The sequence below is a fragment of the Punica granatum genome, chromosome 4 (assembly GCF_007655135.1).
Source record: "Punica granatum isolate Tunisia-2019 chromosome 4, ASM765513v2, whole genome shotgun sequence".
Lineage (NCBI taxonomy): Eukaryota > Viridiplantae > Streptophyta > Magnoliopsida > Myrtales > Lythraceae > Punica > Punica granatum.
The window spans coordinates 9,661,406-9,677,481 of record NC_045130.1 but is presented as its reverse complement, the minus strand read 5'-3'; the positions used below and the strand labels follow the sequence as shown (position 1 = coordinate 9,677,481).

General features: G+C 42.1%; 4 protein-coding genes across 6 annotated transcripts; 2 read left to right on the top strand and 2 right to left on the bottom strand.

Annotated features, from left to right (window-relative positions):
• The first annotated feature begins 1,015 nt into the window (after positions 1–1,015).
• On the top strand, positions 1,016–2,380 carry LOC116203548. The gene has a single exon (XM_031535309.1). The coding sequence runs from the start codon at positions 1,102–1,104 to the stop codon at positions 2,251–2,253; it is 1,152 nt and encodes a 383-aa protein (XP_031391169.1). The 5' UTR covers positions 1,016–1,101; the 3' UTR covers positions 2,254–2,380.
• Positions 2,381–3,328: 948 nt separating this feature from the next.
• Positions 3,329–4,893, top strand: LOC116203549. The gene has a single exon (XM_031535311.1). It carries the CDS (start codon positions 3,524–3,526, stop codon positions 4,652–4,654), a length of 1,131 nt encoding a protein of 376 aa, XP_031391171.1. The 5' UTR covers positions 3,329–3,523; the 3' UTR covers positions 4,655–4,893.
• Positions 4,894–4,980: 87 nt separating this feature from the next.
• LOC116203541 (KH domain-containing protein HEN4-like) lies at positions 4,981–9,283 on the bottom strand. 2 transcript variants are annotated; one of them, XM_031535302.1, is made up of 7 exons: positions 8,368–9,283; positions 7,212–7,655; positions 6,847–7,122; positions 6,267–6,563; positions 6,083–6,165; positions 5,638–5,749; positions 4,981–5,398 (listed from the first exon to the last, which is right to left on the bottom strand). In XM_031535302.1, the coding sequence occupies exons 1-7, from the start codon at positions 9,019–9,021 to the stop codon at positions 5,264–5,266; spliced, it is 2,001 nt and encodes a 666-aa protein (XP_031391162.1). In that variant the 5' UTR covers positions 9,022–9,283; the 3' UTR covers positions 4,981–5,263. The 2 variants fall into 2 exon arrangements, with proteins under 2 accessions (XP_031391162.1, XP_031391163.1); XM_031535303.1 differs by having other exon boundaries at positions 5,638–5,746; positions 8,368–9,282.
• A 283-nt stretch (positions 9,284–9,566) lies between these two features.
• On the bottom strand, positions 9,567–15,488 carry LOC116203542 (protein EXECUTER 1, chloroplastic). Of its 2 annotated transcripts, none has more exons than XM_031535304.1 (12): positions 14,720–15,488; positions 13,370–13,486; positions 13,216–13,281; positions 12,942–13,048; positions 12,693–12,774; positions 11,452–12,183; positions 11,220–11,343; positions 10,910–11,079; positions 10,692–10,766; positions 10,500–10,592; positions 10,235–10,389; positions 9,567–10,015 (listed from the first exon to the last, which is right to left on the bottom strand). In XM_031535304.1, exons 1-11 carry the CDS (start codon positions 15,137–15,139, stop codon positions 10,297–10,299), a joined length of 2,079 nt encoding a protein of 692 aa, XP_031391164.1. In that variant the 5' UTR covers positions 15,140–15,488; the 3' UTR covers positions 9,567–10,015; positions 10,235–10,296. The 2 variants fall into 2 exon arrangements, with proteins under 2 accessions (XP_031391164.1, XP_031391165.1); XM_031535305.1 differs by having other exon boundaries at positions 13,370–13,512; positions 14,720–14,858.
• Between the last annotated feature and the right edge of the window lie 588 nt (positions 15,489–16,076).

The following is a 16,076-nucleotide window of genomic DNA, read 5'->3' as shown; positions in this document are numbered from 1 at the left end:
CTTCAGCCTTTTGTATCTGTATGTTCTTCTAGTCACTTTCTATGGGGCGTTCCCGTCAAGCTTTTACGGCAATGGAAAGGGTCAGCTGTAACTTCTTGTTGAAATAGTCAATCATGATATTGATGTCATTTCCTGGTGTAACCGAAAGCATGGCAGACGTTTGCTTTGTGAGCATCAGCGGTAAATATTGTACTTTAAGCATTCCTGTACTATTCCAACCTGCTGTAATAATCGACCAAAAATATGTTCACAACTTCCTTCTACTTTTAATTCCAATGATGAGGAGATGTGACTAAAAGAAGTGGAAGCGAGCAAGTTTTCCATTTTTTAATTTAATCTTGTAAGCTTTGTTTTAAAAATCGAATGGAACAACATACTCAGGATGATCCTCACCGGAATACCTACCTGTTATCTTTTCAAAATGCGAGAAGGTAGAAAAACGATCGTGTATCCCATTTTACTTGGGCAAACAAGATGTTCGAATGCTTCTAGAATGCCCGATTGATCCTTGGCAAGTAGCCGTCTCTCTGCTGCTTTTCAAGGCGCAGAATTCAAGGGGTATATCCTCATATTAAAATGCCATCTTTTTTATTTCAAGTCATAGTCCATCTTTCCCTTGATACAGTCTAATGTGCCAAACTTTTTCGGAGTTGTACTCTATGAAGCTTCCATCTTCAAAATCTCGAGATTAGGTGACTCTCTTCAAAAACATATCTTGGATATTGACGTTAAAGTATTTTTTTTTTCCGCAACTTGTTAATGTTATGATCAAAGCTGGAATTTCTAATGCTGTCCAAATAGAGGGTGACATTTTTGTATTGTCCATGTGATTGAGACAATTAGCTCCTTAATTATCTTTCCTTTTGGGAAGACAGGTGAAAAGTACAATGATGTTTGGCTTCATCTGATTTGGTGGCGATAGCTACAAATTGCTGATAACGACCCAAAATTTTCAAACAAAAAGATAGTATAATGACTGAATGCTCGAGGCATTGGGAAGTTCCAAAATACAGTTCTTCTATCTATATAACATCACTGCAGCAATTACATCCTGAACCAGGCAACCTAAGCTTAAGAGGCCATCAATTACCTTATCCCAGCATGTCTTCCCTAAAGTTTTTTTCCATAGTTCTGTTCTTGATCACTCTCAAACCAATTGCAGCCATTCACTACAAAGTCATTGATCGCGCAGATAAGAATCCCAATAAGAGCAAGTTCAGGAGTCTGATTGGGTACTCCTATGCAGTCCAAGGCTTTTCCGAGGCCAACGAGTTTGTCCTTAGGACATTCAATCTGAAACCGGATGAGGTCAAACAGTACGATGAGGTGAGACTGACTATCGAGAGCTTCAAAGAGTACGGGCTAGGAAGATATCCCCTATCAGTTGCCAGCACTGTAGGCAACGAGGTCCGCATAAACACAGATTACCTGGAAAATTTCCAATCAGGCGATGTGTATGATGAGTTCATGGGGATCTTGTTTCATGAGACCACTCATCTCTGGCAGTGGGATGGAAAGGGGACGGCCCCAAAAGGGTTGATCAATGGAATAGCCGATTTCATGAGGCTGAGCGCCGGGTGGCCCTCTGTGGGCTGGACCCAGCGAAGGGGCTCGGGGTCGAGGTGGGACGAGGGTTATGCAGTAACTGCTTACTTCCTGGAGTACTGCAGTGACCTTAAGTTTGGGTTCATAGCCGAGCTCAATGCTAGGATGAAACACTACTATAGTGACAACTTCTTCAGACAACTTCTGGGGAAGAGTGTACATGAACTGTGGGAAGACTACAAGGCAGATTATGCAAAGAAAGATCAATTCCTAGCCGGAATCGTGAAACCAACTTATAAACAAGCCGAAGAACCTGTGTGGTTAGAAACCATCCCCAAGGAATCAGCTTCATCGGAAGGCTACTTGCAAGTAGACGTTAAGGGAGTTTATGGAGTGGTGCAGATTTCACCTGATCAGTACGAAGCTGATTTGGACATCGAGCGTCAGATGAATAAATACCCAACTGAGGAAAATGTGAAGTTCCCGCATCAGCCTGAGAAGTCGTCCAAGAGCCTGAAGAGTGTTTCAACTGCAGAAAATCACGGCACGCATAGCATTCCTGTGCATTTCTCCCATATATGCACTGGGTTCAAGGATTGCCTTGTCACTGAGCTCAACGACATGGTGGAGAAGATCCTTAGCTCCGTCCCAACTTCCTGCAATGGACCGAGAAAGATTGGTATGGGTTGCTGGAAAAACAGGCAGTAGAGCATGCAACATCGGATAACAATGAACCATAATTGATGCCAGCAAGTATCTATGTCGCTTATAATATGAATATCAATGTTTTCTTGGTGTTTCTTAGCATGGAGTTGTGAAAAGTGCTACATAACTATGAACCAAAATCGGTGCCAGCAATATGTAGGTCGCTCATAATATGAATGTTGATGTCTTTCTTGGTGTTTCTTAGAACAGAGTTGTGAAAATTGCTATGTCCTCTGGTATCTAGTAACGGTTTGAGAGTCTGAGAAGCTGGTTCTCTTGTTGCATTTGCTTGCAAGTTGCAACTGTGTGATGATTGCTGCATAACAAAATAAATTCTGATCTCTGTCTGTATTGTAAATGAAATGTGTTCCAGAGATATTGTTGCGCTTTTCAACTTGAGATAAACTCATAAAGAGTAACATGACATAAATAATCAATACATACTTCCTCGGAAATCTTATACCGATGCACAATTCAAATAGCTCGAGACTTCAAACATCCGTGTTTGAAACAAATGGAACAATTTTGCTCAGGATGATCCTTGGTGGAATATATATCAGTAATCTTTTCAAAATGCAAGAAGGTTCAAAAAATGATCACGCCTCCAAATTCCTCGGGCAAACAGGATGTCCAGAAGCTTGTAGAATGCTTGACTGATCCAGCAATCCACAGTCCCTCCTCTGCTCTTCAACGTGCAGAGTTCAAACAGTTCTTCTGAAATCATGTGACCATAATGCCATATCGTTTTCTGTTCAGGCATTGTCCATATACCCCCTTGCTACTCTTTTGGAGCTGTTTTATTTAAGAATCTTCCATCACTGAAATACCGAAATTAGGTGAAATTACCTCTTCAAGAGCATATCGATCAGGCTGACATTAAGATATTTCCGATTGGAATTGCTGAGTAAAACCGGAATTCCTAATGTTGTCTTAGAGGGTGACATCTTTGTTTTGTCCATATAACTGAGAAAATGAGCTTCTAATTAATTATCTTTCCATTTGGACATTTAGTAGGAACTGCGTTTCTTCTCATTACAAACAAAGACAGGTGAAAAGCAGAATGATGTTTTGGCTTCATTCGATATGGTGGAGATTGCTAAAAATGCTGACGACAACCCAAAATTTGTTGACAATAACAATAGTGCGATGGCTGAATGTTCAAGGCAATGGAAGATCCAAAATACAGTTCTGCTATAATAATATCAATGGCAGCACATACGTTCTGAACCGGGCAACCCGAGCTTAAGAGCCCGATCAATTACCTTCTCCAAACATGACTTCTATAAAGTTCCTTCCCATAGTTTTCTTCTTGATCACCCTCGAACCAATTGCAGCCATCCATTACAGAGTCATCGATCGCACTTATACGGATCACTTTAGCAAGTTCGAGTGTCTAATTAGGTACCACTACTCTGCACTCCGAGTCTTTACTGAAGCCAACGAGTTTGTGCTAACAACATTCAATCTGACACCCGGCGCAGGCAAATGGTACGATGAGGTGAGACTGATTGTTGAGAGCTTCAAAGAGTACGGGCTCGGGAGATATCCTCAGTCAGTTGCCAGCACTGTAGGCAACGAGATCCGCATAAACACAGATTACCTGGACAATTTCCAAGGTGATGTGTATGACGAGTTCGTGGGGATCTTGTATCATGAGACCACGCATCTCTGGCAGTGGGACGGAAAGGGGAAGGCTCCTAGAGGATTGATTGATGGAATAGCTGATTTCGTGAGGCTGAGTGCTGGATGGTCATCAGAGGCCTGGACTCAGCAAAGGGGTTCGGGGTCGAGGTGGGACGAGGGTTATGCAGTCACTGCTTACTTTCTTGAGTACTGCAATAGCCTTAAGCATGGGTTTGTCTCTGAGCTCAATGCTAGGATGAAACATTACTATAGTGATGACTTCTTCAAGCGACTTTTGGGGAAGGATGTACGCAAACTGTGGGAAGACTACAAGGCAGCTTACGAGGAAGAAAATCAAGTCCTAGCCAGCAACAAGAATCAAACTTATGCACAACTCGAAGAACTCGTGCCGGAAGACAACGTCCCCAAAGGATCAGATTCTTCAGAAGGCTACCTGCAAATAGATGTCAAGGGAGTCTTCTCACCAAAAATACAGATCTCAGCACCGACTGAAGATAATCTGGAGAACAAGCTTCCGATGAATAATGATGCAACTGAGGAAAAGGTGAAGTTGTTGGGTCGGTCCGATGAAAGCTCTAAGAGCCCTGAACTCGTTTCAACTGCAGAAGAAGATCAAGGTACACTGAGTTTTCCCATGGCGCATTTCTCGCATGTATGCACTGATTTCAAGGATTGTCTTGCTGCTGAGCTCAAGAAGATGGCAAGACGAAGGTGGCAGAGAAGATCAGTGAGTCTGTCCCAACTTCAGGTAACGGACTGAGAAAGGTCGGCATGTGGTTGCTGGAGAAACTGGCAGTAGTGTGCACAATGCGGATATAACTGTGAAGCAAAACCAGTGCCAGCAATATAGTTTGCTCATATAAGAATGTCAATGTCTTTCTCGGGACTTCATAGAGCGGAGTTCTTTAAAGTGCTTTTTTACTCAGTCATGTATCGACAGATAAGTGAGTGTGGTAGATGGGAATATGGTTCCCTTCTTGAAGCATTTGCTTGCACCTATGCGATGAGAAATATCAAAATAATTCTCTAAATGAGATCTGTATCGTAAATGAAATGCGTCTTTGAGATATCGCATCACACTCAAACTGAGAGAACTTTCAAAGGAGGAACATCGATTAAATTATCAATACATTATAAATACTTCCTCAGGAATTACACTGACGCGCAACTCAAAATAACTCGAGAAATCAAATTGAGAATCAGAGCGGGAAACAGATTTTGAGCTTTGAGGGTCTGGCTATTTTCTACATTCTTATTGTACAAATCTATGGGAAGCCAACCACCCGGAAAAAAATATAAAACGTAAAAAATGAGAGGGAAAGCATCTTCTCCCTTGAGAAGAGATGTCAAAAACGATCAGGAGGATTGGCTATGAACCGGTCAGAATGAATGCATGGAGGAGGCTCTGAGCTGCTTGGGTCTCATCAGGTGTTCCTGAGATAACCACGGTTCTCTCGCTCTTCCCTGGAAGTGGGTCGTGTATTGTGACCTTTGCGCCCGAAATCTGATTCAGAATGAAGAACGAATAAGCTACCTATCAACATAAACTCATGCCCCATTTGACACCCTGTAATGGAAACAGAATGCAATTCCACGACAGTACAATTAAGTGCTATCCCATTGCATTAACTTGCTACTACATTACACCATACAGGAAATACTTTTTATCAAAGAACATCAGCCCAAAGACGATTTGAGAAAGGCGGACATGACAAGGGTGTTGATGAATGCAAATGCACCTACCTCTCTTAGGCGAGCCAAATTCCTACTATTCTCCCCATAGACACAGTGGATCACTTCTTCAGGAACAGCAATCTCGACAGTGGTGTTTGTCACAATAGCAGATTTGATTCTGCTGTAAATGCAATACATTTGATTCCAGGTAAATTGCAAATTATACATGAGAAAATGCAAAAATATTTGATTACAGGTAAGTTGCAAATTATACATTAGAAAAGTTGCAAGCACACGGCAGTTGTTGATATTCAACCCTTTATTGTTCCCCTTACTCAGCAATGACCTCTTTACAAGGCTATGAAACATGATATTTTCCCCAGTAGGTGATAAATGTCTTGAAAATGTCATCATACTCATTTCTTCAGTCCCAACTATATCTTCATGATACATTAAATTAATTTCAAGTACAAATAACCCAATTGATACCTGCCCAATCAAGAATGAAAATTACCTACTAAACTCCGGGCCACTCCTTAGAGAGGTCAGTCCCCTGCCTATGTCAGCCACGCCCCTATGTGAAACTCCAGCAACACCCTGCAATCTCACCACCCACAGAAGAGACATGTATGTTGAGAAACCAACATATGTGCAGGGGAAAAAGAGGGAGAGGAAGAAAGAGGGAGGGAGGTCTATACCTGTGATTCCCACAACCTTGGAGACGCAGAATTATGTATATTGTGCATTACTCCTAGATGATCTGTACTGCTCTGGGTCGCAACCGACTGTCTGCTGTAGCTAGGGGACAAACCGAGAGAGTCCAATCCCATAGAAGCAGGATCCTTTATTCTACCGTATGGACTTGTCTCAGCTAATAGTGAGGAGCTGCTCCTACTAACTGTCGCACTTAATGGGCTGCTGGGAAGCATGTTATCCCGCAATCTGCCCGTAACGTTATACAATGCATCTTGCACAAGCGGAAAGTCACCTGAAATCTGCAAAACCACCTCTTACTTTACTTTTAGCGAATGCAAATCACAATATACATTACGAAAATGTCACTGTTGAACCTTAAGGAGCAAATGGGGGGATGTCAACCGACTGAGACTTGTTCAACTCTCCAAGCACATGTTTACCGTAGTTCAACCACTTGGACCTCATAAAGGAGCCCAGACTTACCTGTTTTACTAGGGCTTATGTGGGCCATTAATGGAATGAAGGCCAAGCATCAGCTCTATTAGTGGTCCATCAACAAAAGATATGCCAGGAGAAACATACCTGTACCACTTGATCATTCGCAGAGGCACATTTTGGGACCTGGTCCCCTTTCATTACCCTTATGCCAGCTCCAGTTACCCTCCGAATTTCTGAAGCTATGGAACCTCCCTTGCCCAACAGACAACCAACCTGGTTAGAGGGAACTATTAAACGAGCAATGACGGAATTGTCCTTGCTGAATCCCAAATCTTGGCCTTTTGTGCTGCCAACTTCGACTGACCTCGAAAATACAAGTACAACAGCCTTTTGAGCAGGAGAGAATCGTGAACCTGGGTTCTGAAGAAAATAGAACAGGCCATCTCAGGTAAAATCCATTGATGCTTCCAGCAAATACGTGTCAGAAAAAAAGGATGAAAGAGTAGGACCTCTGATGCAGTGACAGTTATTAGCCTCTCATCACACCCAGGTACAATGGGTCCAACGCTTATCAAAGCACCCGTTTCATTTTGAAGAGCCTTAATAATGGTTCCCCCTCTTCCAATTACACCCCCAGCCTTATCAACTGAACAGAGAATCTTGAAACTGACTTCCTGCCGAGGTGAAACCACTTCAGCAGGGGTCACTTGGGCAACTTCATATGGCAAATGATCAAACCCCGAGTTATAACTGTTGGAGATACTTGTCATTGCAGGTAAAGGCGGATTCCTCTGAGGAGGATCTACATAGAAGTCCGTTAGAGACTGATTGGGAACAGCCTCAACAGTTTTATCACTACTTAATGTCCTTGTCTTATCAGAGGATGGACATTCTTGAAGACGCCGAGCAATTAAAATGAGTGCTTTCTTCACTCCTTGAACATCACCTTCTATCTGCCATAGCAAATAAACAACCCACGATACTTCAAACGAATTAAAGATGACGAGGAGTGAAAAGGACATAGCAGAACAAAGATGCTCCTTATATAGAGGTTGAATCCTTTCATATGAAGTGTCTTGTCCTGCCCTTATCATTTTATTCTGAAGCCTAATAACATCTAATATCTGAGAACAAACCATATGGCTAAATTCATCACAAAAACCCCTTCCTAAAATTCCATTTGTTAATTTCATAAAGGACCAGACGGGCTTATCTTTCTTTCAACAGACAAATGCATCATTGCCAAGATTTTGAATTAGTAAAACCATAATTCTATAGTTAATGAAGCAAGTTTAATAGCATGTCGCCCATCCATTATTGCAAACCTGCAGATACAGCAGCTCTACTTTTGTATCAACTTGTTTTACGAGTTTTGCTGCTCTGAAAGAGCTAACAGAGTTATTTATCTATGGGATATTTGGCATTAAAAATTTTCATATTTAAATTACGACGACATCATTGCATGTGCGCACAAAAAGGATCAACTTTTTGCCTAAATTGTTCACCATACCATCCTTTCTATAAGAAGCAATGTCTTCCGATGAAGCCTTAACATATGTTCTATCTCAACTCAGCACAGACAAAGCGATCCATTTAAGAACAAAGCATTAAATTTCCAATTTTCCGAAAGAAACCAACTTCAATCAGTTCCAAGAATTACCTTACCTCAATCATCTCTTCCCCAGGATTCGCGCAAGCAGGCAACTTGTCCACCAAAACCCTAATCCTGCATCCGCTCTCCTTCCTTATCTGCTCCACCACCTTTCCTCCCTTGCCAATCACCGACCCTGCCTGGCTCTTTTCCGCAAGAACCCGGCATGAAACCACCCCAACTCCAACAGCAGGCCCGTCCGTCTCTGCTGCCACCTCCAGTATCCTCTCGAACACCCTCAGCAGCGCCTCCTGCGCCTTCGAGACCTCAATTTCTCCCCCAATTTCCCAGCTCTGCTCAACAGGGTTTCCACTCGAGAGTGAGATTACCGAGGAAATAGCGGCGGGGGCCATGACAGTGACGATACGGTCCGGAGACTCAGGCGGGGCATCCTCAATCCGGATCTTGGCTCCGGTGCTCTGCTGGAGGCTCTTGATGATGGCGCCGGATTTACCAATGACACCGCCGACCCGGGACGCGTGGCAGAGGAGGCGGAAGGCAACGTGACCCTGAGGCACGTGAAGGGGCTGCTGGGGTGGCTTGGACCGCTTGCTTGGACTGGGGAAGGACGAGGAGCCATTCGACGAGCTGTTGGGGTCGGACATCAACGAGGGGATAATGTAAGATATGGGCCGTTTCGCTGGTGGAGATAGGAAGCTGCTCCCCATACTACGGCAGTCTCCGGTCACGGTAACGGCGAGTTCATTAATTGCTACGTTTCACTGACCCAATTTATTCCCCTCCTCCCTCCGCAGACAGAATTGAAGAGAAGGAACCGACAGGGAGACGGCGCCGGCGGGGGAGAACCAACCTCTCTCGCGTCGGCGGTGAAGACAGGATGCGGCGGAGGAGCTTGGCGAACCGCCGAGCTGTGGCTGCGTAGCTGGCAACTAATCAGAGTGGAAGAAAATTCCTTGCTTGACCGTCTCGCGTGGGCTGTATGGATGGCTTTATACATGTTTACTTTGATCACCGAACCGGACCGGTCTCCAGACCGGACAGTCCGACAGACACGACCGGCCACGAAGCCAGTGAACTTAACCGGTTAGCAATTATTGTGATCAATAAGTTGGTCGTTCGACTTCTGCGACAGGTTATGGGTTCCGAAGACCTTTCACAAACGTCGGTTGAACATTGATGAACGAGATGCAAGCAAATAAATAGTCAGGATATCGAAGGATAGCGTGAAGCCGAAAGGACTTCGCATAGGGAGTTTAGTGGTAAAGAAAGAACTATATCATATCATTCATTGCCATTGAGTCGCAAAGAAACATTAGCAGTGTCAAAAAAAACTTTTCAACACGATAGACTAATACGAGCAGTTTCGTCGAAAATCCAAAATCCCAAGGCCCCAACCCAATGTGTCTCTGGACCGATGTTCTATGTACCAGACAGGAGACGAGAGTTCTCGGGAAGCGAAGCAACGAGTCGAGGGAGAAAGCACTGTACAGGAGGTCGAGACATCCAAGGTGATCTCTGCCCACTCAGCCGCAGAAAAGGAAGCCTTCTCAGATAAGAGATCATCTTCAACAGCAAGAAAGGAGATTGCTGCCGGATTTTTGCTAGTCCACCGAGGTTACTGGAATGAGCATATTCCCAAGTAAATCTCACTTCAGATCGCTCCGAGTAGAAACATAATTTACAGCAAGACCGAGGACAGCCCTACAGAAAAAACAGTAACAATTCATCAGGCCTTGGTTTTAATACGAACCAAAACATGCCCTTTAGGGTCTTACATCATTGCACGAACCTACTGGCTGTATCTTAAGCATATTTTCTTATGGTATTTACGACGTAACCCATGAATCCTAAATAAGGAACTTCAGTACAAAGCAATACATATGCTAAATTTGATTATTTATCCGTAGATAAAGAACTTACTCAGCAAAAAAGCCGAGCAGCACATCAGAAAGGTCCAGTATTTATGCACGCTGAGAATCTATCTAATCCTCAAGCCTCAGCCGATTGAAGAATACCAAGAAATGGTATTCTGGGACCCAGTAGACAAACCCAACGACCGGCCCTCCTCTAATATACTGCATCACAAGTCGGTCAGAAGCTCCAAGATAAATAATAGCAGTGATCATAATACATAACTGAAAGAAGTGAGTTGAAAGACCGGCAAAATTAAATCGGCAGTTCTAACCTTTCCATCCAAAATAACCAGCTCGCCATCCACCCATCTTGGGTTTCTAAAACCAGGCTCCGCAAGCCTCCCTTGGCCCTTATACCGAGCAATCTGTCCAGTTACAACAAATACAATATTAAGCTCTCCCAAAATAAAAGAGGGGGGCAGAGAAACGGAAAGGGAAAAGAAGGAAAAGGAGGTGGTCTGTACCACTCCTAGTTCTTCTGGAATTATCCCCTTGTGAGGAAGCTGATATCTTTTTCCAACCCTTGCACGGAATGCCACCTGCAAAATTGGTGGAAGGAAACATTATTCTGATTTCAATTTTCAACCTTCACTCCTGGAACGATAAGTCAGTTTTCAAAATCGCATGAGTCTTCAGCTACACTAAAGGCCAAAGAAAGGCCTAATGATGATAAGTTTTTTACCTCACCAGCTGGAACATAACGATCTCCCGTGAGCTTCAAAGCCTCAACATACTCATAGAACTCGAGATCAGATGGATTCTGTTTCCAGCCATCTTCTTTCCACTGCCCAAATCTGCGTCTAAGACGAATTACCTCTGAGGTGTAAATTCCATGAGCCCCAATGTACAATCCTGATGGGGGGGAAAAAAAGTGAAACTATTACTGATAATCAATTATCAGTTAAGACATTACAAATGGTTAATACTACTCCAGTCCAAGTAAAAGGTGATTTTTACAAAGCATTTCATAGTAATTAGAGGGGAAAAATCACCATTTAACGGATCAAGAGTTATCGGGATCTCGATGCGATTAAAAGTTGTTGATCCGGAAAGTCGTCGGTGGTTTTGAGCCTGACTTAGTGTGAGGCTTATTAACTCACCAACATCTTTAAGCACCTGAACAATGAGAGGTTGAAGTTACCAACTAAATATTCCGAGCAGAAACCAATTAGAAGTCCGTTTTCCAGACAAATGGAACAACCATACGACAAGTAAAAACTTTACCTTTAATGGTACCTTCTCCCCACCAATGAATTTCGCAAGATCCAACATAACATGGTCCATGCTCCGTTGACCTTTTAATTTGGCTTCTTTATTCATCGGACCCTGCTTCTTTCCATTAGAGCCCCATCCACTGACCTTATCCATAGAGAAAGAAAATGAAGAACGCCCTCTCTTCTCTAGTTTTGCAGGAACACGAATCAGATCTTCCGAGTTCACACTGCTGGACAGTCTCTGCATGAGACCACCCACAACCACCTTAACAGCAAACTCGTCCTGCCCTTTGCTTCCCAAAACTCCTGTACCAGAATCTAGACCAATCAAATCTTTCTCCTCATCGCTTTCAATGGTAACTTCATCGTCAGTGTCTAACTCTTCCACTTCAACGTCATTTTCTTCGTCTTCTTCTTCCATCATCTGCTCAATCACCTTTGATATCATGTCCTTGTCTACCTTACCTGGAGCAGTCACCTTCAAAACCTTGACCTTCACGCCAGGAATCATATCTCTTAGAATATTCCTAAACCCAGGGACTTCCTCAGGAAGATCAGAACCATCTCCAGATAAATTGTTGTCCTCTTCTTCCTCCTCCCCATCCTCCCCCTCCTCACTGCTTGTAAAAAGTATACTGCTCTTTCCATCAGCAGAGTCCAGTGGAACAGTACTGGCATTACTGAATGCCTTGTAAGTACCGGAAGGAGTATCTTGCCCTCGCCTCTGCTTCAAGTACACTGCCTGAAGATGAAGCAAATCCCCTTAGTTTTACATAAAACGTCGCAATAATAAGGTGCAGTGCTAGCAATAGTTAAAAGTAACAGAATTCAAAAGTAAAAATTTTGTTTTTAATATGTCCAAACACAGGTAGTTCTTGGTAATGCTCGCTTTGAATTAGAAGAAATGTAGATATTTCCTGGAAATAACTTTATAAATCTTAGATTCCTCGAACGAAATGCTATCCTGAAATTCTATAACAAAACCATTGCGTAAACTATTGACTTTGAATAGGAATGGGAATTCTAACTCGTATAAAATGGTCAATTTACAAAAGAAAGGAGAAAAAAAATCTGTATGCCCCATATAACTCTAGCAAAAAGTTATTTTTCGAGGTTCTTTCTTAATGCCGTATTATTTCCGAAGAAATCATCAACCAATAATATAATTTATCTATGTAACAAGATTCACGGCTTCAATGTTCGCATTAATTGAAACTTGAAAGATGAATCTGAATAGGTTAAATAGGACACCTGCTGTTTGTATTCGCCTTTCTCATCCACCTTAAGGAAGACCTCAAACAAGGGAACACCAACTGCAGCACTAGCAAGTTGCCTGAATAAAAAAATGTTTGTGAATTGAAGAAAAATAAAAGGTTGCGAAATTGTTCAGTCCCTATGAATATTATTCAGGAACTACAGCCATAGAGAAGAAAGCCACAACTCTAAATGTATATCAAGATGAACAAGAACTCCAGAATCACTCTCAATAAAGGATCTTACCGAGGACTATAACTTCTTGCCACATATCTTCCATGTTCTGCAGTTATACGAACAATTATGCCATATGGGTCATCTTTATCGTCTGAAATACCAGACCACCATCCAACCTATAAAGAGAAACAAAACAATAAATCTACTTTTGTCGCTTTAAGATCAGTTTTGGTTGATAATCAGAAATCTGTCCTCAAACTTTATTCTAAAAACAAGATGCAACACAAAAAGATTAGAATCTATTGAAAAAAAAGATGGAAAAGAAATATCAGTAATCAAGTACCAGCCCAGCACCAGCATTCTCTCTTATTAAGGCTGCATCTTTATATCGTTCTTCTGCTATAGCTCTCTGAAACAAGTTAAGAGACAATGAGTGTAAAAGATAAAGGCTGTTTACTGATGAAACCATGACTAAAGCAGCAAGCTCAAGTTCCTACATTCAGGTAAGCTGTAACCCTGCCAACAGTGTCACCCGTAGCTGCTGCTGCAATTGCCACTTTAAGCCTACCAGCTTCTTCATAATCTTCCATATGTACAGCACGACCTAACTGCGACTGCTTGGTCAAATAAACACAAGCATCTAAGCAAAGGTAATACAGCATCGAAGTTAATCAAAATCAGAACTTGTAATCTACTCATGATGAAGTGAACATAAAGAAACCGACTCCTCTCTAAAAGCACTCGAATTTGGTTATGTGAGTATGTGCTAAAATGGCAACTGCCATATCCTAAAAATAGAGATTCATATGAAAATCTTTTTGCGGCAATTATGAATTGATTTATGAATCAAAAAACAAAGAAAAGAGAAGTAATACAGTGTAAGAGTCTCATGGTAATTAAGGAAATATACCATGCCAATCCCAAGCAACAGAATTCACTTCATACATTTGATTACAAATAAAAATTCAAATCTTGAGGACCTGATATACATATATCAGACATAATATATGCCAAACACGTCTAGAACTTCAGCCACTAAGGAATAATTTCACTACAGCACAAAACGGAAAATAAAAAATATAACAGGGACAGGACGTCAGTCTCTACTCATATCCTAGTCACCGAGTTTTGCAGGGAATCCCCTTCTCACCTTCACTCAAATTAGGCTCACGAGTAAATCATGAAAACTCCATCATACCAATTCACTGCATATCCATCGAACCTAAACCTTCCCCGAGAAACTGTCAGCTGGTCTTACTAAAATTGAGGCCTTGCTTGGATTCAAAAAAATTTTTTAACTCAACTCCACTCAACCCTACTTATTTTTCAATTCAACAACACAATTATTACTTTTTCCTTTTTATTTAATTTTTTAAAATATTCAATTCAACTTTTAATACTAAATTCTCTCAACTATTCATTACCTTTTTTCACGATCATTACTTTCTCTCAACTATACATTATTTTTCATACTTTTTTCTCATAATTCAACGGCACAATCAATCATTACTGACCAATTAAAATCAAATCTCAACTAAACTCAACTCTAAAACCAATCACATTCTGAATCTCTGGCAGCTTATGATTCAAGTTATATCAATATTCTTCGCATATATTTTGAGCAATGTGTTTAGCCTGATCACCCGAGCAATAAGCTCCGAATAATAGACGGAACAACTATTGGAGTACGCAGCAAAGTTTCGGTCATTTTGAGCAGCAAGCAATCTCTCAGATCACCACGATAATTCCATTTACTTCCTCAGGCCGAAATCCTCACTCCTCAGTACCGAAAAATGGTAAGAGATATAACATCACTTCAACAATGGCCAGAAGAAGAAAAACCGTACCTTTAGAACGGAAATAAGGCGCTCCTGCTCATCGACCTCCTCGAAGTGCTTCTTCCACCGGTCCCAACCCCACTCATCGCCCAAGCCACCCTTTTTCGACTCCTCCATCTGGCCATTTTCCCCGGGGCTCTTCGTCCCCTGCTTCTGCGATTTCATGTAAGAATCGAAGCTCTGAACCGCGGACCTCACTAAGTCCTGAATCACAGAGCCAAACCTCCAAGGAACAGGGCGGTCGGGCTGGGACGGCGGCTCGGACGACCGGCCGTGGCAGAGGCAGAGCAAGGAGTCGGCGCCACGGGAAGGCGATTGGGGCGGGAACGCCGCGAGAGGGGACCTCCTCGCGGAAGAGGAGCACGAGAGCTTATTAGGGTTGGCGAAGGTGATGCCCTGAGGGCCTGGGGCCGTGATCGAAGAAGCCATTTGATTGGCGAGCTTCAGAGGGCAGATGGGTCCGTGGAGATGGATCGAGTGGAGGTTGGGGGGACGTTCGTTTCCCGAGAAAAAGAAGGAATTTTGTGCAGTGGCTGTGGGCGGTGCATACGGCTGTGGTGGGTTGGATTCGATGATGGGAAGGAAGGAAGGAAGAGGGGGGAACTGCCTGTGGATAAGGATGGGTTTTTCTTGGTTTGTTTCTATGGCGCACCCTGAACTACACACACAGACAGAGACGACAGGGGGAGGGGAGACACAGGCATCAAGAAGACAAGCTCTCGTTCTGACTGTTTTCAACCTTACGTTTGGTTTCGTTTCATCATCAAATAGTTCATGGTTTCATGTTTTCTCAGCTTTCCCTTTCGACTTGTCAATGACCCGTTTGGCTCTCCTTTCCTCACTTCTACTTCCAGCTGGAATAGCATAATATTTCACAATAATATTTATTTAGTGATTCTTTTTTTCAACATATATATAATAAGAGATCGCTATATTTTATTTTATTTTTATAAGGCTCTCTTTTCTTTTCTTTTTGTCATAAGTACACATGTAGTCTTCGAGTAACAGAGATTTGCTTGTATAGTATTCTTTCTTCATAAGATAATTTCATGAATATTTGATAAGGCTATATATTTACTTATTGACTAAAACTAATTCTCCATAGTTGAAACTTTTTTTCGGTGAATCAATAGTTTAACAGGATAATTCTCAATATTATTATTATTATTATTATTATACTACAATAATTTAAGTGGTTAATTATAATATTATTCAACTGTTGAATAACTTTTCTCATTTCATATTTTTTTTAAAAAATTGTATATGTTGGCTAAATAATATTTAACCTGTACGATACTTTGTGAATGCAACGGAGGGGTTTCCTTCATAATCAAGTGAACAAAATCTTCTTCCAACTATAGATTAA